The 27,675-nt window shown below is 42.4% G+C and overlaps 1 protein-coding gene across 1 annotated transcript in view; it reads left to right on the forward strand.

Moving 5' to 3' along the window:
• Positions 1-27,675, forward strand: part of ATP6V1C2 (ATPase H+ transporting V1 subunit C2) — a 56,491-nt gene that overhangs the window by 20,257 nt on the left and 8,559 nt on the right. Inside the window, exons 4-10 of the mRNA XM_077291430.1 lie at positions 8,537-8,622; positions 14,512-14,606; positions 20,037-20,128; positions 21,249-21,347; positions 23,386-23,454; positions 26,752-26,844; positions 27,119-27,212. Of these exons, the coding sequence (XP_077147545.1) occupies positions 8,537-8,622; positions 14,512-14,606; positions 20,037-20,128; positions 21,249-21,347; positions 23,386-23,454; positions 26,752-26,844; positions 27,119-27,212 (628 nt within the window). The remainder of the gene's footprint in view (positions 1-8,536; positions 8,623-14,511; positions 14,607-20,036; positions 20,129-21,248; positions 21,348-23,385; positions 23,455-26,751; positions 26,845-27,118; positions 27,213-27,675) is intronic.

Genomic DNA, 27,675 nt, shown 5'->3' on the forward strand with positions numbered 1-27,675 from the left:
GGTCTCGGCTTATACTCGGGTCGGCTCGAGTGTATACGGTAATTAACATATTTGGAATTTCCATGTGTGTAATTGTCCAAACTAATAAAATATAATAATATTTACCCAATGGGGTAAACATTGAGAAAGAGAAATAGAATCAATGGCAGAATTGCTGTTTTTTGGGCACACCACTTCCGATAAGGCCTCATTTGTTTTCACAGACAGAACATGTATCCATTATAATCTATGGTGCTGTTCACACTAACATTTTTTTTTTCGGTATCGCAGATGAAAAGGGCCAATGCAAGTCTATGGGTCTATGAAAAACACATCACATGGATGTCATCAATGTAAAGTCTGTGTGTTGACCGTATTTAAGATTGCAAAGAATAGGAGAAGCTTTGTAATTTATTTATCTATTCATAAAAAAACACTGATGACTGATTGTAAAAATGGACAAACCCTGACAAACTGATCCAAAAACTCCAAGTATTTATGTAGGTGGTTAAACAGGGACGTATGAATGAGGCCTAAAGCACAGTCCAAAGCTGGAGGACAGGGATAGCGCTCATCAGTAAAACGAAAAGTTGTACAATCTTCAAGCAATAATGCAAAAACACATGGGGAAAGTGCACGAGGCACCAAGGCTACAGCCGTTTCGCACTGGTCTGTGCGTCATATGGCCATTTCTACTTCAGGGATTTGAGCACAACCCAAAAAAATGTTTTATTTTGCTCCTATTTGAAGCTAGCCATCCTATAAACATAGTCTACGGTTCATAAGCCTGATTGCAATGTATTGCCGGCTTGGTTACTATGTGTTGTTCTATTGAATTCCCCCAAAACAATAAAAAAGGTATGATTCTCAAAATATTGGGACTGGAGGCAGTTTTTATAAACAGTAAAGAAAAATAAAATATATATTTAGCCATGGCCAAAAATGTTGGCATCCATGAAATTGTTCCAGAAAATAAGGTATTTCTCCCAGAAACTTATTGCAATTACACTTTTTGTTATACACATGTTTATTTCCTTTGTGTGTATTGGAACAGCAAAAAAAGAGAAAAAAGGGGAATCTAGGGCCTCATTAGAAGTAAAATTATTTGGTGAAGGCTGCAAAGTTTTGAGATGTGCTCTTCTGTTTTACTTCTCTTTTGTTGAGGGAGGGCAATTAGAACTTCAGCTATTGTGTCCCATGATTTCTATGTACACTCTGCGTGCTTGTGTTGGCTTTTCGTCAGCCGTACTCGAATGGGGACCCTACAACAAGTCAGAGTTCCCTGGTAGAGTATTTGAAAACTTCCACAAAGGAGGTCACTACGCTCACTTGGTGGTGCAATTATCAAATATAGATGACATGAAGACTAAAGTAAGAGGAAAGCTTTGCAATCCATTTTAGCTAATGCTAAATGCTGGGGGTCTGCTTCATCCTGAAGTACATTAGTATTGTGACCAGGTATTGGAAAGTATGGCCTTTTTTCTGTGATGGGTTTTGGATTTGATGTCTTGTTATAAATGAGATCTCATCTGAGGCGTCTTTTTTTCCAAGATAAACAAGCCCAACTTTTCCAACCTCCCATTATATGAGAGGCCTTCCATGGCTGGTAATAATCTAGTTACCGCCTTTGATCTGACTGTAACTTCTGAATATTCTTTTTAAAATGTGGAGCCCAAAACTGGATCCCATATTCTAGATGCGGCCTCACAAGTGATTTATAAAGGGGTAACAATATGTTGGGATCCCAGGATTTTCTCTCTCCTTTTATACATCCTAAAATCTTGTTTGCTTTTGTGGCTGCTGCATGACATTGAGTACTGCTGCTCAGCTTACTTGTAGCCAGAATCCCCAAGTCCTTCTCCTGTTCTGTAGTCCCCCACTGCTTCCAGTACAGATCCCTGCGGTCCCCACTGCTTCCAGTACAGATCCCTGCGGTCCCCACTGCTTCCAGTACAGATCCCTGCGGTCCCCACTGCTTCCAGTACAAATCCCTGTGGTCCCCACTGCTTCCAGTACAGATCCCTGCAGTCCCCACTGCTTCCTGCACAGATCCCTGCGGTCCCCGCTGCTTCCAGTACAGATCCCTGTGGTCCCCACTGCTTCCAGTACAAATCCCTGTTGCCCGCACTGCTTCCAGTACAAATCCCTGTTGCCCCCACTGCTTCCAGTACAGATCCCTGTGGTCCCCACTGCTTCCAGTACAGATCCCTGCAGTCCCCACTGCTTCCTGCACAGATCCCTGCGGTCCCCGCTGCTTCCAGTACAGATCCCTGTGGTCCCCACTGCTTCCAGTACAAATCCCTGTGGTCCCCACTGCTTCCAGTACAGATCCCTGCAGTCCCCACTGCTTCCTGCACAGATCCCTGCGGTCCCCGCTGCTTCCAGTACAGATCCCTGTGGTCCCCACTGCTTCCAGTACAAATCCCTGTTGCCCCCACTGCTTCCAGTACAAATCCCTGTGGTCCCCACTGCTTCCAGTACAGATCCCTGCAGTCCCCACTGCTTCCTGCACAGATCCCTGCGGTCCCCGCTGCTTCCAGTACAGATCCCTGTGGTCCCCACTGCTTCCAGTACAAATCCCTGTGGCCCCCACTGCTTCCAGTACAGATCCCTGCAGTCCCCACTGCTTCCTGCACAGATCCCTGTGGTCCCCACTGCTTCCAGTAAAGATCCCTGCAGTCCCCAACACTTCCAGTACGGATCCCTGCAGTCCCCACTGCTGACTATATACCATTTATGACAACTCTTTCTTTCCTGTCATTTAACCAATTCCTTACCCATCTGCATATAGTTTCCCTCAGTCCTTGCTTCTGTAGCTTCAGTATAAGGCTGTTATGTAATACAGTATCAAATGCCTTTGTAAAGTCCAGATAAATCACATCAGCCGCATTAGGCGTCTTTCACACTTCCGTCTTTTTGTTTCCGTCAAAATCCGTCGTTTTGTGAAAAAAACGGATCCAGCAAATGTTTCTGCTGCATCAATTTTTCTCTCATAGACTTGTATTAGCGACTGATTGTGACGGATGGCCACACGTTTCATCTATTGTGCACTGGATCTGTCGTAAAATTGCTGTCCGTCGGGCAAGGACAACACACAGAGGAACGTTTTTTGTGTACGTCGGAAAATCGGCCAGCGATGGATCCTGCGCTGCCCGTCGTTGGCTATAATGGAAGCCTATGGGCGCAGGATGCGTCACTGACCGTCAAAAGCAGGAATCCAGCGATGGATGCCGTCTTTTGAAACTGAGCATGCCTGAAGCATTTCCAGTCAGGGAAATTCTCTCTCACTCTCTTTTTACTATTGATGTTGCCTATGCAGCATCAATAGTAAAAAGATATAATAATTTAAAAAAAATAATAATAAATAATAAAAAAAAATAAAAAATCGTGATATTCTTACCTTCTGGTGTCCCCCACAGCCTTCCCGCGACCCCCACAGCCTTCCTGCTCCTCGTGATGCTCCCGGCTGCTCCCGTTCCCAGTGATGCCTTGCGACAATAACCTGATGATGTAGCGGTCTCGCGAGACCGCTACATCATCACAGGTCATTGTCTCGCAATTCATCACTGGGAACGGGAGCTGCCGGGAGCATTTCGAGCATCGGGAAGGCTGCGGGGGATGCCGGAAGATAAGAATATCACGATTTTTAATTTTTTTAAATTATTTGTAACATGGGTTGTGTTGTGTATACGTTTTCGCAGCGAAAAAACATGGCAATTTTACCTCACTGCAAAGTCTCTGGCAGCACAGTTCCACCCCCTCTTAAAATACTGACTCAGCTGCTCTACTCCTTCCCCATGCTAGTTTCCTTGCAGGAATGTAGAATTATAGTTCTAATGATGACTCATGCACGGAAAATAGACTTCCTGTTTCTACATAGAGCTTAGAAGGATTCAGTTAGTCAGTTATTAATCACAAGATGTCACACACCGAATGGAAAAGAGAAGAATTAGCTCGGTAGAAAGGCAAAATGAACAATTGTAGATACACAGTTGTGGCACCCCAGGAGTACGGATACCACAGTGGCATTGCCTCCCTCACAGGGAGTAATGTCATGCCTGGAAGCAAGGAGGGATCCCCTTACCAGGTGTCAGTTGGAGAGAAGTAGAGCAGAACCTGGGGAGTGGAGCTGTGATTACGATCTGTTACCAGTACCCCGGTCTGTACTATCAACCATCAAGTAAAGGAAAAGAAAACTACAGCCCTTGTGTCATTCAGTGATCTCTTGCGCCCTGAGTCCTGCACCATAAGGTACACGAAGCCTGACATAGACTGGGGCCCCGCTCCACCTGTGGGGAGCAGAACCATCTCAGCTGTGTCACCATCAGCCCCAGAGGTCTCCTTTAGCAGTGTCGGCCATCCTTTGCCGAACACCACAGGTGGCGTCACGTTAAATCCCATTTAGATATTCTCCATTTTATGGCACAGCCAGGGCCACGGAGTCGGGTCACGGCCCCGTGGCTTCCCCAAAGAACTGTCTGACCCGGTTCTGAGTACTCCACGGCCCTGGTGGGCGTGTAACAGTGCTATATAATATGATGATTTCAATATATTAAGAGGATAAAAACTTTGATGGGATGAGGGCTTCTTTAGATCTCATTGCTATGGTGGGTACTGTAAATAGCAGCTTTTACTTTGCATTAAAAAATGCACCAAAAACGCTGCATGTGAACATAGCCAAACTGGGCAAAACATACAAGTTTTTGAGGAGTTTTGAAATTTGGAAGAAGATTTGGAGAGTTGATGCTCAATTTCCGCATGGTTTCTGCTCCAAAAACTCCTCAGAAAACTCTGTGTGCACATAGCCATTTGTAGCTTTTATCCAAACTGAACCCCCCCCCCCCCCCCAGAACAATGTGCACTAGAGGCAAATTTTCCTGTTGAAAACAATAGGAAACTTATTGATACATTATTTGAAGTAGGATTTTTAAGGTGGATTTCGGAGCAAAAGCTGTTCCGAAATTCATGTAAAATACATGTGTGAACATACTCCTATAGGATCATTGTTAGCAGAAGGCATAGCCATGGTCAGTGTACATTTAAGAACACTGCTCTCTCCTGGTTCTCTTCCTATCTTTCTGACCGCTCCTTCAGTGCTATGTTCTCCGGCTCCACTTCATCTCCTCTTCCTCTCACTGTTGGGGTACCTCAGGGCTCAGTCCTTTGCCTCTTTCTCTTCTCCCTCTACACAGCCCCAATTGGACAGACCATCAGCAGATTTGGCTTTCAGTACCATCTTTATGCTGATGACACACAACTATACACGTCATCCCCTGACCTTACCCCCGCTGTACTACAGAACGCCACTGACTATCTGTCTGCAGTCTCCAACATCATGTCCGCTCTCTACCTGAAACTCAACCTCTCCAAAACTGAACTTCTTCTGCTCCCGCCTTCTACTAGCCTCCCTAAATCTGACATTTCCCTCTCCGTGGGTGGCACCATAATAACGCCTAGGCAGCAGGCACGCTGTCTGGGTGTTATGTTTGAATCCGATCTCTCCTTCACCTCCCACATACAATGTCTTGCCCGCTCGTGCCGCTTACACCTAAAGAACATCTCTAGAATCCGCCCTTTTCTCACCATGGAGACAACAAAAACTCTCACTGTCGCCCTAATCCACTCCCGCCTGGACTACTGCAACTCTCTATTAATTGGCCTCCCTCTCACACGACTTTCCCCTCTCCAGTCTATCCTTAATGCAGCAGCCAGGGTCGTCCATCTGGCTAATCATTACTCGGATGTGTCTGCTCTTCGCCAGTCATTACACTGGCTGCCCATTCATTACAGGATACAATTCAAAGTACTTGTTCTCACCCACAAAGCTCTTCACAGTGCGGCACCCCCATACATCTCCTCCCTCATTTCTGTCTATCGGCCTAACCGACCTCTGCGCTCTGCAAATGACTTTCGACTAACCTCTGCACTAATCCGTACCTCCCACTCCCGACTCCAAGACTTCTCCCGTGCTGCGCCAATCCTCTGGAATGCTCTACCCCAAGACATTAGGACCATCCACAACTTGCATAGTTTTAGCTGCTCGCTCAAAACACATTTGTTCGGAGTGGCCTATCACGTTCCCTAATCAAAGTCATTTTATGTTTGTGTGTGTGTAGCCCATCCACTATCTCCATCTACCCCCCACCCCCTGAAGATGGCTGGACCATCATTGTAAATACACCATTGTAAATACACACCTGTGCTTTGTATCCCCCCACCTCATTGTGGATTGTAAGCTCTCACGAGCAGGGTCGTCTTATTTTGTCTTATTTTGCTTTATTACTGTATTGTTAACGTTGTTACCTATGACTGTTGTATTTGAAACTGTTAAACTCTAAAGCGCTGCGGAATATGTTGGCGCAATATAAATAAAGATTATTATTATTATTACATTTGCAGACAGGCCCATCACGTCCAGGTATATATGAGCTGGATTTCTGTATTAGGACTGCAGCTACTCCTGCCGTCTGCAGCCCTGTAGTGTTATGGGATATACAGCTCCGGCGTAACCAAGCAGTCTGAACCTGTCAGCGCTGTCTCTGTCCGGTACAAGAGAGAAGGGAGATATTTTCAGTGTGCCGTCTCATCTCCTACCATTATTTATTTACTGTGGCTAGTCTATGGCTCTGAGTGTTTTTCCATGTCACTTTTGAACAGTGAAGGAGGTTTTGCAGCGTACTGTCACTTTAAACCTGTAATTTAATTCTACACCCTACATCCATATTTAAAGGGGCCGTATCATGATTTGTTTGGTTTTTTTATTGCGTTTTTTTTTTGTCTTGTATTCGTTGACATTTTCCACTACAAATTTTTTGAAATTGCACACCCAGTTCAAGAATTTTGCTTTGCATTTTCAGTCTATATTTTATATTTTCAGTCTATTATATTAACAAACTAACAATGACAGACTGGAACAGAGGGCAGATGGCCCTGTCCATGTGGGCCTACAGTCTACAGGATAATGGGGTAGGAGACCGTAGGATAGGGGGTTGCGGTAGGTTTAGTGGCAGTGAGGTGGCAGGGGCTCCGAAGCGTTCTCGAAGAGATGGGTTTTCAAGCACCATTTGAAAGTTCCGAATGTGGCGAATAACACGACATAGAAGTCCAGAGGATGGAAGATACTTAGGAGAATTCTTGGAGGTAATTGGGTGAGGAATGTACAAGTATGGAGGAGAGAGTAAGTAAGTCATTAGTAATTCTGGTCAGGGCAGTTTTGGTGGAGTGGTGGGGACAGAAGCCGGACTGTAGATTGTCAAAGAGTGAGTTAGATGAGAAGTGGGAGGAAAGTTCAGAATGGACATGCTGTTCGAGGAGTTTGCTAGCGAACGGGAGCAGCGGTATGGGACAATAGCTGGACATAGAAGTTGGATCGAGGCATAGTTTCTTCTGCATAGGTGTGATTGTAGCATGTTTGAAAGCAGAAGAGGAGGTACCAGACGTTAATGACTGAAGAAATGGATTAGGGCTGGAATAAGCGTGGTGGTGAGGTTGGAGAGGAGGTGGGAAGGCATAGGGTCAAGTGCACAAATGGTGAAATGGAATGTGGAGAGGAGATCAGAACTCTTTTAGTGATGTAGGTGAGCAAGATTATGAGGGAGAGGAAGTGGTCTGTTATAATTAGGGGTTGAGGTGGTTGTTCAGTAAAAACTTGGCTTGTTTGGTCGATCTTATTTTTGATATGGGATTAATCTGTAGGTTAATAGAGTTCTGAAACCGTGTGGCCATGGCCACCGCACTAAAAGCCCCACTGCCAGCTTCATGCTTTCAGTCATAGGGGCGCATCGGTGTAGTTTCAGTCACCGCTCTGTAACCATGTCCTAGCACTTACTGACAGGCAGCTCAGCAGATCATCATTACAGAATCGGCTGTCAGTCAGTGCCGGGGTGTGGTTTGAGCCGCCGCTCACTATGTATTGAGCAGTGACGAAAGTCATACTTCTATGACTGAAAGTCTGAGGCTGCCGGGTGGAGTAAATTTAATTTCCTCAGGTTCCTTTTCTTTAAAAAAATACCCCATAATTGTGACTTTGCATGCCCTTTTCTGGCTCCACACAAATGTCTGTTCACATGCTGCATATGTGTTGCAGATTTAGTTGCTTAAAGTTCTGCAAATGGCTTATTCATCTGAAACAACCTTATTAAAACAACTGGAACCAATTTTCAGTCAAATACATTTTTGCAACAGATGGGAAAAAAGTATACAACCGGAAAAAAACCAATGGGTTATGCAGCTTCTTTTATTGGACAGTGCGCACAGGCTTTTTTTGCAGCAGATTTTTGCCCGAAAAAACTCACACAGCTAAAAATGTATTGCTTTTTCGCTATATCGAAACATAGTCTTTGGATTTTGCACCTCTTGATGGAGATTGAAGCAGAAGTCGGAAAATCCCTTTGGGCACAGTAATAGTCCTTAGTGGATGTCACCACTGATATAGTAACCATATATGATACATGACTGATGCAGATCGCCAGGTGCTGGCTTGGTCTTGTGCAGGTTATAATGTGATGATACATGAACCTCTTCTCTTGGTAATCATGCTGTCTTTTCTCCTCCTCAGTGTAATTAAGAAAATTGCTCAGTATATTGGAGAAATCATGGTTGACTCTGCAGAGAAAGCCCAAGAAAACCTACTGGCAAATGGAGGTGAGAACTTGCATATCCACATTGTAGCTTCAGGTGTAAAGACTGTGGTATGAACTTCAGACATGCAACCTACCATCATGGCAGGTCCTAGGTTATCCGCCCATAAATGCCATTGCCAAATTTTTCCCTTGATATGTCCATGCCTAATGCTTATGTCTATCCTCCCTTTGACTACAGTGACATCTCCGTTTCTGACCTAGATTTTATTGCACAGGCAGATGGAATCTTTTTCTTATGGATTTGGTGTAATTCTGTAAGAAAACAAATAATTAGAACAGAAAATAAAAATGTGTATCATTTTCCAGTTTATACCATGCTATGCAGATATTTTCCTTTATAGGTAATGTTAAGTGACTGGCTATGGGTAGGTATTAAAGACTAAAGCCAACCATACACAATAGATGGCTGTTGGCCGAATTGTGGTTTGGCCGATCGTTCGACTGACAGTCATCACAGCTGACACTCCCATACTCAAGAGCGCTCATTCTGCCAAGTGCTCCTGTGTCCTCCTTGTAAAGGCTGGCTTATCTCCAGGAGAACAATGCTGTCGGCAGTCCGAAATCGGAAAAGGCCCAATTAACATCCCCGCTGACAATTAGTCCTTCTACGACCACATACTCATTAAAGTGTCGGCTGAACCTGTCAATATAGGCGGACTAGGTTGACATTAGTCTGATGTGTGTGGGGGCCATAGGGTGCAGTCAGGCGGTCTCATTACTCGCACGAAGATCGCATCGCAATCTTCAGACTGGCTTCCTTCTCTCCTGACCTGAGCCAGTGACAGCCTGTGACAGTTGCATAGAAATACATACTATCACGCTCAGGTCAGAAGAGCCGATGGCCAGTACAAGGATTACTGTGCGATTCTCGTGAAAATAATACATTCGTCCGATTGTGCCCTTACGGCATAATACACAATAGATAGTTGTCAGCAAAACAATCATTTGACCAACACCTATCTCACCTAACTCCGCCGTACACCGTATCACTCTTGTGCTCTGCACGAGAGAGCCAGTGCTAGACTCCCCTGGCGGCAGCTTATCTTCCCGAGAACAAATGGATCATTTGAAATCCAACTGGCCAGATCCTCATCTACCCCAACATCATTTAACGGGGGAGAGTCAGGAAGCCCCTATACACATTAAGACTGTCGGATGATCTCACCAATATTCCTGACTACAGTCTAATGTGTATGCTGTTAAGATGAGGAAGTATTCTGGATTCCAAATTTATGGAAGAGATTATGAGAGTTTGCTAAGTATAAGGCACTGGAATTGAGATGATGGTTAGGTTTTGAGGGATAGTCTAGTAGGATAAGGAAGAATGCTCATTGGGACAGGGGCTACTCTTGAGAAGTCCTAAATTAATGCATGGAAAAGGATAGAAGACATAAAGATATCAGCACTTCAGAGGAAAGACAAACATATTGATTTTGATGGATAGTTTAGTAGAACAGGGAAGAGTTCTCTAGGAGATAGGGGCAGGTCAAAAGAAGTTCTATAATCGTGAATGTGAATAGGTTATAATGAAAAAGGAAGACAGTGGGTCAGAGAAGGAATGATTGATTATGAGATATAAGCATTGAGGTGATGTAATTACGGTACATCATTGAATAACGACCACCGTTAGATGTGAGAACCTCCTCCTACTAATCTGCATCCGCGGCTCTTCTTTTGATTGACCAGCCGGGCACAACATCATTGTCTTTTCAAAAGAAGAGCCGCGGATGTCGGGAAATAGGAGGCGATTCTCAGGGTTCCCATGCCAAGGCCACAGATTAATTATATGGCCGCTAAACAGGGTCCTGCAAATCGATTCTCACAGTTGATTTTTTTCAGGCAAGAAGAAGAAAGTGAAACACATACACAGTATGTAAACTGCCCGTGTGCCGTGGGTTTTATTTCAGCATGGATTGTCCAGGTCTCCGTGCTCCAGAGACACCGGCTCTAGTTGTAGGGGTACAGTGATCAGGTTACGATGGATGTGTCACATAATGGCCTCGTAGCCTGGTCACCATATCCGTATGGCTCAGATAACATCCCTGCAGAGTTATGAGTTCTTTCCATTCTTCTGTTACAGCTATGCAAAAACTGACCGTTCACCTCCATTCTCCAGGTTCCCCAGGTTCTTCTGACTCCACTAGTTGAGTCCTATCTAATCGTGGATATAGAAATGGCATCTGGAAGAGGCTTGGCTTTCATTTTATATACCGTAAGGATATGTTCACATGGTGCGTTTTTGAAGCAATTTTTTGTTTCTGAAGGAAGATTGCACAAGGAAAAAAAACAACAAAAAACTAAAAATGCTGCATGTGAACAAGCCCTAACTGTAGTGACCAAACAGTGATGTCTCCATATCCACCAGCTTCACTGGTTATGTATCAGCACACAGTAGGCCTCCTTTTTTTAAGAAACTGGATTAGTTACATTTGCATAAAATCCTTGAAAACATGTAGAAATTCTTCATGGATGCCATTTTTGCTTTGCTTAGTGCCACATTATCCTCAGTGATTTAGCAGTAATGGATTGCAGTCACAACTGGATGCATGGTCGCCTCTTGCCTCTTTGAGAAACGCATGGGGCTTACTGTCTATGGTGGACTCACGCTATCTCACTGTGCACATGAATGCTGTATACTAGTATCCAGCATGGTGACATCCTAGTTTAAGTACAGTACGCTGATTTTAGTTAAGATATGTGCACGCAATGTCTTTTTTTAATCCGATTCTGCTTATTTAAAAAAAAAAAGGCGCTAAACAAACGCCAAAAAGAATTGCACTTCAATGTCAAAGCGACTTGCAGCTCATATGTTCAGTTTTTGTGTTTTCAACCAGTCAGGTTTTCAAAGCCTGAAAGCAGTTAAAGGGAACCTGTCAGGTCCAAAAATGATATGAACCTGAAGATATAGGGTTAATCTGTAGGTTAGTAGCATTATAAAGTTGCCCAGTCGGAGTACTGAAATTACAGAACCCAAGAGAAAATGAACTTTATTTACTTCGGAAGCTGACGGCTTTCGGGCATGCAGGCGTGGCAAGAGGAACTACAGTCACCGCTCACAGCCCTGAGAGCAGCGGCTGTAACCGCTCCGCGCCACTGACTGACAACCGGCTATGTACTGATGCACTGCAGAACTTGCTGTTAGTCAGGGTTGGGGCACGGTCCACCGCTCTCGCTCCGCTCTCGGTTCACTTCCCTGGAGTTGTGGTTAGGAGAAGGTCCCAGCTAAATATCAACACATTCAAATGCATTATAACAATACATGTGTCTTCAAGGGGGAATGTAGGCAACACTTCCATCTTCTTACACAACAATGATATGACACCAGGTCTACTACTCAGAAGAGGCGCTAGAGATTACGGCACATAGAAGAAGGTTTGCAGGGCAATTGGATTATTTATGACGTATGATGGGAGTTGTAGTTTAGTTTCCTGAGAGACTGATGGAATTTACCTGCAGGATACCTTCCTTCTAGTGGAATGGAAATGTTGCTGAGTTCGTGCTCTTTTCAGGCCATATCAGTTTCCGCACTTCTAGTACCTGAGATGGAAAAGCAGTAGTTGGGGTCAGCTATCAGTGGGAAGAGACAACCCCATGTACAGCTCATATCCTGCGCCTTATCCCACCCGCAGCGAAGTGTCTGGGGCCCATTACAATAGGATAAGACAATCAAGAACTTCTCTTATATTAGTTACAGGTAATTTGTGACATAGTGTTCAGAAAATATCATAATCAGGCATCTCTGTGCCAGAAGTCAAAGGATCGCAGTAATCTTCTCATAACCTGGTCATCTCGCATAGAAAAGCCATATTTGAATATTGTATTAGGAAATCCTCAAGTAGTAAAGTGGAATAACCCATTCCGGACCGCCGTTAATTATTCCATATTTCATAGTCCGTATATGGTCACAATGCCTTGACTGACCGCGGGTCTCCTGAGCCGAACTAACGGCCTCATAGGAATATTTGAGACTGTATATTTGGGTAAGGAAACCTAGGCATTACGGGACATGATATGGCTTTCTGAACCCAGGCTTAGGCCTCATGCAGTCTCTCGTATGAGTGCCATCTGTTATTCGTACCTATAATAGTGAATGGGCTTATTCACGTACCAGTGATTTTTTGGCGGAACGATCGCAGACATATGTCTGATCTTGATGAAGGGTTTATATAGGGCAGTGAAAAAAATTAGACAGCACTCAGATGCCATCACAGTCTCCTATGAACACCAGTCACATGCTGGTCTTTACAGGAGCACCATCATGGCAGGAATTGGGCCCTTCAACCGACCCCTGGCTGCCAAGGCAACCCATTAGCACTCAGTGAGGGGAGCTGATCGGCATCTGAAACTGCATGCCACCCCCCGAATAGACACTGTAAGATATCGACTACTAGTTGTAAGGTGCACAGGGCGGTAGTCTTGGGCGAGGGGCTGCTGTGTTCCCACACCCTAACACCCTGCAAATAAGCAGTGTCCCGATTCTCTTGTGTTCTGTGTATGCTGTAGTACATGCATCGTTTGGCCGCAGGCCTCTTCAGTCTCCTTGACTCCGGATCCATGAACAGCCGCACACAAACCAGACGAAACCATCTTCTGCCTAACCAGTCCAACTTTACTTAACAGCCTCAGCTCAGCAGATGACATTATGCAGTATTGGGCACAACCTTCATTGCTGTTATTATGGTTCCTGGCACATTACACATTCACATTCTCCATTCTTTCAGCCTGAATTATTCCTCTGTTTATTCGAACCTTCAGCCCCAGGGATTTTCTGATAGGCTCCGCAGTACTCAAAGGATCTGTCATGTCCCTCTCACTCGTTTCCCCGTCCATGTTCCACGTTATGGAAGTAATGTCAGCGCTCTCCATAGCCACTGACTCTAGCTCAAGGCTCCGCACATTCCAGGAATGTCCACAGGGAGTTCCACAGGATCCCATACAACCCAAACTATAGGTACTTCTCATGCCTCCAGCCCACTGCCCTTGAACTTCACTTTTCTCTTTACTAACACGGTACTTTTTTTTACATTTAGGTGTTAACAGCAGCGAAGGGAGCTCAGCTCCACTCACTGCTGTTAGAGACAGATACATGGGGTGTAACAGCCTGGTACCTCACAGAGCCCATGCTGCAAGACAAAGTGCCTCCTAGACCTATGTAATAGTCTAGTCATGGAAACAGCAATATTGTCATGGGGGTTAGCTTATTTGGAGGGCTATAAGGCAGAATAAATAAAGTTAAATTCCCTTTTCGTCTCGAGAAGGTGTTTGCAATCAGTTGTATTTAAGATTTTTGTAAAGAAATTCATGTGGAGCTGCACTCTTGAGATCTCAAAAACTAGAGCGCCACCATTGTTCAAAGACAGTGTCTGGTATTGCAGTTGTCTGGTGTGGCAGGTAGGAGTTCGTGTGAAGTTTATACACAGATTTTGAAACTGAAATCTGCAGCTTTTCTGCATCCGTGCATATTTTTTTCATTTATTTTTTGTTTTTTTATGTGCATTTTTTGTTGCACAAATGCAACAAATAATTTGAAATGAATAGATAGAATCTGCACCAAAAAATCTGCAAAAGAAATTGACACTATGTGGATTTAAAAAAAAAAAAAACACTTTTTTTTTTACATGGATTCTGCACCAAACAACAATGAAAAACTCATATTTTGCGGATACTATAAATGCTGCAGATTTTATATGTGGAAAAAAATAGACATTCTTTTAGTCCAAAATCAAGAGATACCGTACTTATAAATGCTGGATTATATGATATTCTGGATTTTAAAATTGTCATAAAGGTATAGAAAATTGACAGAATAGAGAACCTTCAGGGAATTAAAGCCATATATGAAGTTAACAGCAAATATTCCACTATAACGTTTGTTTTTCTGTTTTTGCAGTTGACTTGGTCAGCTACCTGGCCCGTTTTGAGTGGGACATGGCAAAATATCCCGTGAAGCAGCCATTGAAAAATTTAACTGACTCCCTGTCCAAGGTGAATTGGGATCATATATCGTACACATTTGTTTCTTTCCTTTATGTCAAAGCTTAAGGCCATGTTCACACGTTCAGTATTTGGTCAGTATTTTACATCAGTATTTGTAAGACAAAACCAGGAAAGGAACAATCAGAGGAAAAGTATAATAGAAACACGTCCCCACTTCTGTATTTATCACCCACTCCTGGTTGTGGCTTACAAATACTGAGGTAATACTGAACAAATACTGAACATGCGAAAACATGTCAATTTCTCTTGCGGAAACCTTAGTCTCCGCAAGAGAAATGTAATCAATAGAATGTATTGGATCATACACAGCAGCATGTAAAAATTTGGGCACCGCTGGTCAAAATTACTGTTATTGTGAACAGTTGAGCAAGTTGAAGATGAAATGATCTCTAAAAGGCCTAAAGTTAAGTTTTTTAGGCAAAAAAAAACACTTTTTGTAAACACTTTTTGTAGCCAGCCAATGATCTTTCAATTCTTGTTTGAGGGATTTTCGTACATTCTTCCTTGGAAAATCCTTCCAGTTCTGTGAGATTCCTGGGTCGTCTTGTATGCATTGCTAGTTTGAGGTCTAGACACAGATTTTCAATGATGTTCAGATCAGGGGACTGTGAGGGCCATTGTAAAACCTTCAGCTTGCGCCTTTTGAGGTAATCTATTGTGGATGTTGACGTGTGTTTAGGATCATTATCCATTTGTAGAAGCCATTCTCTTTTCAAATTCAGCTTTTTTACAGATGGGGTTTTGTTTGCATTAAGAATTTGTTGAGTTTTTTTAATCCATTCTTCCCTTTACCCATGAAATGTTTCCCGTGCCATTGGCTGCAACACAACCCCAAAGCATGATTGCTCCACCACCATGCTTAATGCAATACGAAAACAGTTTTGTGACAAAAGCATAAAATTTTTTATTTAGAAGAAACCACAAAAGGTAGGGAAACACATAAATGGTTAAAAACATGATCAAAAGATGCCAAAAGAAAATACACACATGTCATGGTGCAACACAATTCGTAGTGCAATCAATATCATGGTACTATTTAAATCTACCGAAGGCAGACAGGAGCATTTGGCAGTCAAGTTTATGCATATAGTGATGCTTGAGCTAGGATTGCCTAAATGGCTGCCATGTCCATAAACCCACCATGTTACTTAAACAATGTCAAATAAAGTGCCTGTGCATGGTAAAGAGGTAGATTAATTAATTGCACTCCTACCTATATAGGCAAGTAAAAAATTCCCCTGGACCTAAACAGAGCCCCAACCTGCATTTTGTGTGTGTGACATCTTGCTTTCCCCAAATTTGCCCAAACTTTTACTTGCCACTGTAATTTGTTGTGCAATTTCTATTGAGGACACTGATACCACATATGTGGGGGGAAAAAAACTGTTTGGGAGCATGGCACGTCTTGGAAGGGAAGGCGTGACATCTGACTTCTGGACAAAATTGGCCTGAATAGATAGCGGACACCATGTTGAGTTTGCAGAGCCCCTGATGTGCCTAAGCAGTTGAAAGCCCCCACAAGTGACCTTATTTTGGAAGCTACACCCCTCAAGAAACTTATCTGAAAGTGTGGTGAGCACCTTGAACTAACAGGTGCTTTAACCCCTTAATCCCATATGACGCACTATCATGTCGAGGTGACCTGGGACTTAATTCCCAGTGACGGGATAGTACGTCATAGTGGATCGGCCGTGTTTACGGGGGGAGCGTGGCCAATCGCGGCTGGGTGTCAGCTCACTATCTCACGGACCGCTCCTGGCACATTAACGCCCGACACACTGCGATCAAACATGATCGCAGCGTTCCGGCGGTAAAGGGAAGCATCACGCAGGAAGAGGGCTCCCTGCGGGCTTCCCTGAGACCCTCGGTACAAGGCGATGTGCTCACCTTGTACCGAGCGTCTCCTCCCCGCAGGCCCCAGATCCAAAATGGCCACGGGGCTACATCCGGGTCCTGCAGGGAGATGGGGTATCAGTGTACTCAGGACAAATTGGACAACAAGTTTTGGGGTCCAATTTCTCTTGTTACCCTTGGGAAAATAAAAATTTGGGGGGGCTAAAACACCATTTTTGTGGTTTTGTGATTTTTTATTTTCACGGCTCTGCGTTATAAACTGTAGTGAAACACTTGGGGGTTCAAAGTTCTCACAACACATCTAGATAAGTTCCTTGGGGGGTCTCTTTGATTTAAGGGCATAAAAATTAAAAGTTGGAAAATTGCGAAATTTTCAAAAGTTTCGCCAAATTTCCGTTTTTTTCACAAATAAACGCAAGTCTTATCGAAGAAATTTCTCCACTATCATGAAGTACAATATGTCACGAGAAAACAATGTCAGAATCATCAGGATCCATTGACGCGTTCAGAGTTATAACCTCATAAAGGGACAGTGGTCAGAATTGTAAAAATTGGCCCGGTCATTAACATGCAAACCACCCTTGGGGCTTAAGGGGTTAAAGGATTTTATAATGTTGAGCCGAGAAAATGAAACCCCCAAAACATGTTGTTTTTGCCCCAAATTTTTCATTTTCACAAGGGTAACAGTAGAAAATGAAGCATGCAATTTCTCCTGAGTACGCCGATACCCCATATGTGGTGGAACACTACTGTTTGGCCGCACGACAGGGCATGGATTCGTTGAAGCGTCATACGGATACAAAACGGCCGTCGTTCACCGCATGACCCGCTCCCCTGCATCCATTTTTTTATCTCCCTAAATAGAGAAGATTTTTTACCAGCACACAGAGTGCCACCTCTTCATCTCTTTCGTTGGAGAAAGATGAAAATGATGGTTTCAAGTATTTGAGTTCAAAATTTTCTCAACTAAGTCATGCAGAGTTGAAAGAGAGTATCAATCAGTCTGTCCAAAAGGCAGAGTGGAATAGTTTTAACCCCTTCACCACCTTGCAATTTTCCATTTTTGCGTTTTAATTTTTTCCTTCCCCTCTTCCCAGAGCAATAACATTTATATTTTTCTGGCAATGCAGCCATATGAGCCATATTATTTTTTGTGCGACGAGTTGTACTTTTGAATGACACCATTGATTTTACCATATAGTGTACTGGAAAAAAATGAAAAAATGTTCTTAGTGTGGTGAAATTCCAACAAAAAATTGAAATTCCTCGATCAATCGTTTGTTTTTGGTCTTTTATTTACCATGATTACTAAATGCTAAAACTGACTGAGGAATATGATTCCCCCGGTCATTACGAGTACGCAGACACCAAACAAGTAGAGGTTCTTTTTTATTTAGGTGGTGAAAAGAAAATCAAACATTTGTATGGAAGAAAAATTTGCTTATTTTTCAAGACCGTAGTGCTTCATTTTTTGGGATCTGAGGCTGGGTGAAGGCTTATTTTTTTCTGCCTCGAGCTGACGTTTTTATTGATACAATGTCCCTATTGCCTTTTATTATATATTATTGCAATGTTGTGGTGGACAAAAACCTCCCGAAATTCTGACTTTTTGATTTTTCTTTTTCTCATTACGTCATTTACCAATGAGATTAATTTAGTTTATATTTTGATAGATCGGACATTTCTGAACACAGCAATACCAAATAAGTGTTTTTTGTTTTATTTTAAACTGTGTTTCTTTTCAATGAACAAAAGGGGGGGGGGGTGATTTGAACTTTTGTGTTTTTATCTATTTTTTAAATATTTTTCAAACTTTTTTTTTAACTGGCTTCAATAGTCCCCCTAGGAGACATGAAGTTGTGATCGTCCGATTGCCGGTGCTACACATAGCTTAATTGTTTAAAATTCTTTTTTCAACAAACTTTTGACTTTCTATGGGAACCATGAGCTGGATCTTTTTCTTCATAATTGATTGATCTTCCTGCTGCACTGCCTGTCTTGCGTGCTCCGGACGTCCATACGGGCGAGCTGACTTTATACCTTTTTCTTCTTGTGTTTCTACACATAGCAGGGCTTCAGCAGGAGACTACTGCTGGACACTACAAAAGGCCGGCCAAGAGACAGCGCCCAACCTGAAATTGCAATAAATGTAGTTATTTATTATGTACTTTGGCCCATGAAATGATAGTTGGTCATAAAAATTGTGGAAGGCTTTTGCAAATTTCACCTTGTAACCATGAATTTAAAATTTTCATTAATTTCATTGCCCCACATCTCCCATTTTAAAAACTAGAACTAGTGATTTAACGATATGGTAATATTCCATTCTCTTATGGTCATAGAAGTGTGAATAACCTCATTTGAATGGATTTACAAAGAATAAATGAAAATTTGTAGAAAAGTGTTATTGTAGAATGTGTTGCGGACTCCATGTACAGAGCACTTAAGTGCCAGAAGAAGAAACTAACACCATCAAATGACCCCATTTTGGAAATTAGACCCCTCTAGAAATGTATCTACAGGTGTAGTGACAGTTTGACTCCATGGATGTTTTCCAGAAACAAGCAGCAGAGGATGTTGCTGAGTGAAAATTGCTAATCTGCCATTGCAGTGACCAGTATGTTGTAGTGACCAGTACGTTGTAGTGACCAGTACATTGTAGTCGCCAGTACGTTGTAGTCGCCAGTACGTTGTAGTGACCAGTACGTTGTGACCAGTACATTGTAGTCACCAGTACGTTGTAGTCGCCAGTACGTTGTGACCAGTACGTTGTAGTCACCAGTACATTGTAGTGACCAGTACGTTGTAGTGACCAGTACGTTGTAGTCACCAGTGCATTGTAGTGACCAGTACATTGTGACCAGTACGTTGTAGTCACCAGTACGTTGTGGTGACCAATACATTGTAGTGACCAGTACGTTGTAGTCGCCAGTACGTTGTGACCAGTACGTTGTAGTCGCCAGTGCGTTGTAGTCACCAGTGCATTGTAGTGACCAGTACATTGTAGTCACCAGTACGTTGTAGTCGCCAGTACGTTGTGACCAGTACGTTGTAGTCACCAGTACGTTGTAGTGACCAGTACGTTGTAGTCGCCCGTACGTTGTGACCAGTATGTTGTGGTGACCAGTACGTTGTAGTCACCACTACATCGTATTGACCAGTATGTTGTGGTGCCCAGCTCATGCTCCTGGAGACATTCACCTGCAAATTCAGTCGGGCTCTCATCGCTACAGAAATGGCAAACATGTGGACAATAAATATGGATTAGGCACACTGGAGTTCAGAAGGGAGGAGGGTCATTCGGATTTGGGAGCTGGATTTCTTTTGGGGGGCGAGGAGCCATAGTGTTTTTTCGGAGCCTTTGTGCTACCAATAACGTGGAAGCCCCCTATTTTTGCAAAAAACAAAAACATAAAACATTCAACACAAAAACCTGACTTAAACAATAGGTCACCAATTTCTGACAATGCATTACCTTTACGTTTAGTGTAAATTTTAGGGGAAATAATCGAGATGGGCCTATTGACCTGAATGTATTTTAATTTCTCACCTTTTTTTTCCCAGCAAATGTCACAAATAGACACAGATCTGAAGTCAAGAGCACTTACATATAACAATATTAAGAGCAATCTGCAGAGCCTGGAGAGGAAAACTGTGTATGTATAGAGATTTATGTGAGTGACTTTGCATTTCTATGGGAGATCTGTTGATAATAGTAAGAGTATTAGGCCTCATGCACATGGCTGCATTACTGATCTGGACTGCGTGGATCCACAGTACTTGGCCTATAGAGTTCTATGGGCCCACACTATGTTTTTTTTGTGCCTCTAGTTTTATACAATGACAATTTGAAGGTTTTTTTAGTAGAAATCTGGCAAAAAGAATGAAAGATAGATATATAAATACAGTAAATATATTACAGACTTTTTTCTCAAGTATATGAGGGTCTTAAAGGAAATCTGTCACCAGGTGTTTATCACCTAGTCCGAGAGCAGGATAATGTAGAGACAGAGACCCTGATTCCAGCGATGTGTCACTTCCTGGGCTTCTCAGTGTAGTTTTGATAAAATCACTGTTTTGTCAGCAGGAGATTATCATTAGAGGACTAGTAACCCGTTTGCCAGATAGTCCTACCACGCCCTCATCACTAATTGGACGCTTTCTGCCAATCAGTGGTGTGGGCGGGGTTATGCAGAGCTCAGCATTCATAGAACTGGTAGAACTGCAGCAGAGAAAACTGTGATCTTATCAATATATTGACAGCAAGTAGCCCAGTAAGTGATACATTGCAGGAATCCGGGTCTCTGTCCCTACATTAAGCTGCTCTTAGATGGGGTAGCAAATCCTGCTGACAGATTCCATGTGACAATTTGTAGGAAGAACTTTTTTTCGCCTCCCTGTGTTGGTGATGTGGTAGGGGGGCTGGCTAAGTTTATTAGAAAAGCCAGCCCCTGTTCTCTGACTTCTCATCAGCTGTGATGGAGAAAGAGGGAAGGTGGCTTAACTAATTAAACTACGTAGACAGCCAGCCGTCCTGCGTCAGAGGTCAGATGCTCTTTCCTATGTCCGAGAACGAATGAGGAAATGTCCGGGGGTATTACAACTGATACTAAAATGGAATCAGCTGTGTAGATTTCATTATTAAAGTAGATTTGTAAGTTTCATTAATTTCCATTTTTAAAACAAACAACTTTCTATGCACACAGACAATCCCTTTAATTTCCTGTAAATCTGATTTTCTAGATACTAGTAATAGATGTCTCCTTTATTCCACAGGGGCAATTTACTGACGAGAACCTTAGCTGACATTGTAAATAAAGAAGACTTTGTTCTGAACTCAGAATATCTCATAACACTTCTGGTGGTCGTCCCAAAGTAAGTAGTATAAATAGTCAGTGCCTACACCTATACTTAATCAACCTCATTAAAGCAGAGCTGTGATCTGTGGCTACTGCTCATCTCTCAGTGTCTACAGGGAGACTGAGGTGGTCTGAGACACACCCACTGGCTTATCATTGGTTCAAGCTGCTGCTCTTTCCCTCCCCCTGCCTCTCCGTCTTCCCTGATTGGCTCACTATGATGACAGTGCATGCTCAATATTCTAATATATTTGCTGTGTCAATTCATTACGGTTTTCAAGATCTCTGCTTGCTGTTCATTGGGAACTCTTTTCCGCCTCAGCTATTTTCTTTTCAAGTGGATTCCAAGACTTTAAATTTTTTTTTTTTTTGAGGGTCAATCTTACAATTTTCATACTGGTCACTGGGACTTTTTAGACTCATACTTCCTGTCCTTTCAGGAATAGTTTTCAGCATATGCACTATCATCAGAGTCAGGATCACAATCACAGGTATCATCCCTATGTATAGCTGATAACAAAGCATCTACTAATTACAATAGGCGATGTCACCGCTGACCCTTCTCCATGTCCCTTCACAATTACCTTTGCACACGCTCATGATATGCTTGAATACAAAATTTAGGGTCGGGATCTGACCATTGTGGCTAACGTACTAATGTACATGTATTGTTTGCTGAAACAACAGGAAGTTAGAATTAAAAAAACCCCAGTGGGCAGTGTGAGAATTGCAAGATTTCTATTTTTTATTACCAATACAGATTTTACCATGTAGTAAAGATGATATGTAGAACTTTATTCTTTGGGGATGTACAATTATCAGAAAATCATATATAGTTGTTTTTTTTCATGCTTTACTATTGTTAAAAAAAATTGTTTTGTGTTGCCTTATTCATTTACTTTTTCAATGACATAGCTGTGTGAGGGCTTGATTTTTGCTGGAAACAAGAAAATTGTTATTGCAACCGTTTTCTGGTACATAAGACCTTATGATGACATTACTATTTAATTTTTTTTTAGGTGACGTATTCAAAAAAGAGCAATTCTGGCAGTTTTATTTTCATATAGAATTTACAATGTAGAACAAATAACATGGATTTTTTTATAATTTAATTATAATAAGATATTTTGAGAGTTCCAACATGCAGCAATATGTTAATTTAGAGTTTTTAAGAGATAAATGGGATAAGGAAGAGGAGTTTACATTTTTGTATTTTTGATTATTTAAAAAAAAAAAAAAAAAAAATACGGTAGTTTTTGACTATTTTAAAAATGTTGTATTATTAATCTCACTAAAAGGGTATTTAAGGGGTAGACGAATAGTGTACTCAGATCGACGCTCAGCTGTCTCACTTCAGCTCCCTGCCCAGAACTCCACTGTCTCCCCCGGCTCTGTCTTCACAGGAGGTGATGTCTTCTTCTACATCTCCCTTCACTTTGTACCTACGCTTCCAACGCTCAGTATGCCCCGTTGCCACATGTCATGACATCACAAAATCATGACGTGCATCACCTGATGTCTATTTAGTAGCTCACAACCTACTCAGCGCAGGACGCACTGTTGCAAAGAGAAGGAACATACAGAAGAGGAGATCGCCTGCTATGAAGACCTGTAAAGTCTGGAGCCAGACGAAGCCAGCAAAGGATCTGGCGGGGAGAAACGGTGGTGGGACAGGTGAGCAGCAAGGCGAGTTTACGATTTTGTTTTTCTCTTTTAACCCCTTTCACAGCCCTTTACAGTCCATCCAAATGGGGACTGAATTTGCACACAGTGAATCACAAATAGTTTGGAGTGAATGGAGTCTAAAATTTTAGTAACATTCGAGATTAAGCTGTTTTGCCTTGATCCGCATGGCTCATCTTTATAAAATAAGTGTTATTTGTTGGATATTATGCAATCATTCCACCGGTGTGCAGAGCCTCGTAAGGTCACAAAAACTTAGTTATGGCGATCTTGGAGGCATTGCAAGTTTTACTAATACCAAATGAATGATGGTGATGAATGAGAACATGCCACATCTTATTCTTACAAATTCTGTAAATTTTCACTTACAGGACCGGCTATAATGCTTGGCAGAAGACCTACGAATCTTTGGCCGATATGGTTGTACCTCGGTCAACCAAGTAAGAATCAGTGGGTATAATGGTTAAAAACACAGTAGGAGGACTTGGGCGACACAGGGATTTGAGAAATGTATACTCTGTTTCCGGGTAGACTGTAAAGCCGGCCATACACATCAAATTTCTGTCGGCCAATTGATTCTTCAGCAGATCGTTCGGCCAACTGCCATCTTGGCTAACTCTCCCATACACGAGAGGGCTCATTCGGCCAAACACTCCTGTGCTCTCTATGAAAAAGCCACCAACTGACATCTCTGCGTTGCGTCTTATCTCTGGGAGTAGAAGGTGATCTGAAATTGGACATCTTCCCGGGCGATCTGTTGGCCAGAGCCCCCATACTCAATAGACTATTGGCGAACACGAGCGTAAGACTGGAGTGCTGGGAGGAATTTGGTTGTGGGTTTTGCCAAAAAGTTTGCACCAATCTAATCTGGTGACATGTACCGTAAATAGTTTTTTCACAGAGGAAAAGACATCGCCTCTAGTGCCAATCCTGGAAGTGAATATCAACCAATTAAAGAGTCTCGCCACATGATTTGGGATATATATCCAGATCAGAACCTCCGTTTTCATGCAGCTGTTTTGGTGTAAGACCAGGTTCACGAGTGGACTTCACTGTCAGTATATCGACCCCAATGCCAGATCTGGTATTGGATCTTCCAACCCCAATTTACAGCCTTATATATGTTTAAGAGGCTGCGAGGTCAAGTCAACCCATGGTCAGTCCGGAAATTACCGACACTGAAATACGCTAGTGTGTATCCTGCCTTAAGAAGGAGAACTGGTTGGCTGGGTGGAAAGCTATTGACAGTGGGTATAAAGAGTTCCCCAGGTGATAGTTCTTTTCTTCTGTGAAGAGGCTATTTGCATATTTAGGGCTTAATAAATTATTGTATTTGTACCACAGTTTTTGATTTTTTCACATGTTTTTATTTGTGTCTTTTTTTCAATTTATTTTATATATGTATACCGTATATATATATATATATATATATATATATATATATATATATTTATTGGCCTATTTTTTTTCTAGTTTGCCACTATGGACAGAGTTTAGTGTTTCCAATTTTTTTTTTTAATGATCCATCATTTGCATCTTTTCGAAAAGTCACAAAATTTGTTGCAAGCGAACTCGAGTCTTGCTCTGGAGTAATTTCACGAACACCTGAAATTTTGCGATATTTTAGAGGAACATAAAATGTTTCTCTCTAAAGGTCAATACATAGGTTAAAGACAAAACTAAACACCATTTTGAAGAATTTTGAGCAAAAACGTCAACAAAGACAAAAAAAGAAAAAGTAACTTAAAAAAATCACAAATGTTGAATCAGGCCTCTAATTTTCAAGGATAGCATTGCATAACCTAAGTCTCTCCACATCATCTTGGCGCTCTTAGTCCCCATTTCAAACGCCTCCCACCCTGCCAGCCAGTCTTGTACTTTGCACTGATGAGCGGCAAAAATACTGAAACAGCTGTATGTAAAAATGGAGTTTTTGGTTTGGCGTCATATCCTAAATCATGTGGCCCAAAAGGTCGATATTGACTTATAGGATCGTTACTTCTAACAGGTGGCACTAGAGTTGTTGTTCTCTTCCTCTGTGAACAGGCTATCTGTATATTTAATTTCTCAGGGGAGCATAGCATGGCTCATAAGAAGTAACCATAGTTGTTTTTTTTTCATTAAATTAATAGTACATGTGAAAATAGGAAATTTTGTAATATATTTTATTTGAGAAATCCACTCCATTCTCCTCCAGGACTGATTATTGTTTCTCAAAATTCTCAATTCAGGGGTAAAATCTGTATTCAGTGACTAGCGACTTTCTCATTACTGAGATAGGAGGTGACAGTTTGTGTTCATAAAGTTCTATAGAGAATTGCACCTGTCATTTCAGGAGAACTTGCAGTAGAATGTCTGGGTTCCGCTAGCTCCTCCCTCCTTCTCCTCCCCCTTCATAGAGTCTTATAAGCACCAAGTGTTATTTTTTTATCTCAGTAATGGGGAAATCTGTCTTCATTGAATACAGATTTTATCCATGAATTGAGAGTAGAAGATCAGTCCTGGAGGAAAAAGAAGCACATTTCTCTGATAAGATACATTACAAAGTTGCTTAATTTCATGTGTGCTAATGGTTTATGAAATACGAGTTAAAATGATGGTTACTCTTAAGCTCTTAACAGGGAGAAACTTTACCAATTCGATAATCAGGTGATACAACTATTCATAACATTTTATTTCAGCTGAGTTTTCTAATAAGCCATGAATGCACAGTTACATAATGGCATGGGTCGATCCTTTGCCATGTTGAAATCTCGTTGGGCCTGAGAGTATATCTGATGCCATGAAAAGATATTTTGGTTGAAAAAAATTGTTTGAAACTAATAGTCACCAAGAATCCCTCATTAGGAAGATGTTCTAATACTAAGCATCACTTTATTAGGTATCTGTCTTCATTCTTGTAAAAAAAATTCATGTAAGTGGCTTCCAAGCCCCGGCTTTTCCCCAGTTTATGTTCCTGCCTTTAGCTGCATCAATATCAGAAGGTTCTCATTAGGAGTACAGATGATGGCAGTGATGGAGTCAGCTTCTGTCTCCTCCTTTGACTGTTCTGCTTATCAGAACAATATCCTGCCGCAGCTTACCTCCATAGTTAATAAGACACAAGCCGAGCTGGCCCATCACTGCCATCATCTGTACTCCTAATAAGTACTTTCTGCAGCTGAAGGCAGGAAATAAACTGGGGAAAAAGCAGGGGTTTGCAGGCCATATACATGCAATTTTTGTTGTTGCAAGAATGAAGACAAATCCCCTAATAAAGTGATGTGCAACGTTTCATACTGGACAAATATATAAATAGAAAACCATTAAGCTTTAGTTACTATTTGGGTAGGGTCACACAACCATTTCCTCCCCCCTCAGAAATGGTCCAAGAGTGGTATCAGTTTTTCTCCGATGTGGAGGGAAAAAAAAAAATGTCTCCACCTTCTTCAGTCTGACAGTCCATGAAAACCATAGATAGCACTTGTGCGAGAAAATCGATTGTGTGCATGAGCCATTTGAGTAATTTCTGTGGAGGATTACTGGTGATCCTCCCAGTGAGGGATCCACCATGACGATGAGTTCCTTAGGAGGAGATCAGACAGTGCACACAGTGGGAAGAAGCGACCGATTCATATCGGGATAAGGATTAGTGACACCATTGGCTGTAGAGACAAAATGGGCACAGGCGGTACGACCTCAGGTCATCAGAAACTTGGCGCCGCTGTTCATTCCGCCATCTGTATGCTTCCGTGCAGGATGATTGCGGAGGACGCAGAAGGAGGCTTGTTTACCGTCACCCTCTTCAGAAAAGTGATTGATGAATATAAAGCTAAGGCTCGGGAAAACAGGTAAGAGTTTGGCATTAGTGATGAGCGAGCTCGGGTAAGGTGTTATCCGGTGTGTCCTGATCCAGTATTTTTGGCGTGCTCGAAAAAATGCTCTAGTCGCCGTAGCTTCATGTCTCTCCGCTGTCTGACAACCGCAACACATGCGGGGATAGTCTAACAAACAGGCTATCCCCGCATGTGATGACCTATCCTAAGGATGGGTCTTCAATGAAAAACTAGTGGGCAACCTCTTTAACTGTTGCCTGACTGTATTGATCATATTTTCTCTCTTTAGGTTCATAGTGCGGGAGTTTTACTTCAACGAGAAAGAGCTGCAGTCTGAAAAAGATGAGATCATTAAACTGGAGGCAGATAAGAAGCAGCAGTATGTGAGTCTTAATGCCAGCAGCCTACGGTTTGGACAGTTTTTTTTTTTTACTTGTTTTATTGAAGATCATACATCATTACAAGCAGTAGCGGACACTAAGAGCTTGGGGCCCCTGTGCAAGAAATGTGTCTGGGCCCCCCTCCCTGACGGGTACACTTCTTATGATGATGGTGTAAAGGTCGGCCAGGGCCATAGTCGTGGCTGAGCTTATCGGGTTTTGTGTGCCCTGGCCTCCCTTCACATAAAAATCACATTTCCCTGGCAGCTTACTTGCATCTCCATTTTCTGCGCTGACAGGGCCTCTCCTCTGTTTCTCAAGGTCTCCGCCGGTCTCCTGCGAATAAGCAGAGACACAGTTCAGGTATAACTCAAAACACAAAACTTTACTCTCACTTCTTCGCAGCATATCCAGATCCGTTACAGCGTTAACATCAGGTTTCACATTACGTGTCACTTCAGCTTTC

This window comes from Ranitomeya variabilis, chromosome 2 (assembly GCF_051348905.1).
Source record: "Ranitomeya variabilis isolate aRanVar5 chromosome 2, aRanVar5.hap1, whole genome shotgun sequence".
Taxonomy (NCBI): Eukaryota; Metazoa; Chordata; class Amphibia; order Anura; family Dendrobatidae; genus Ranitomeya; species Ranitomeya variabilis.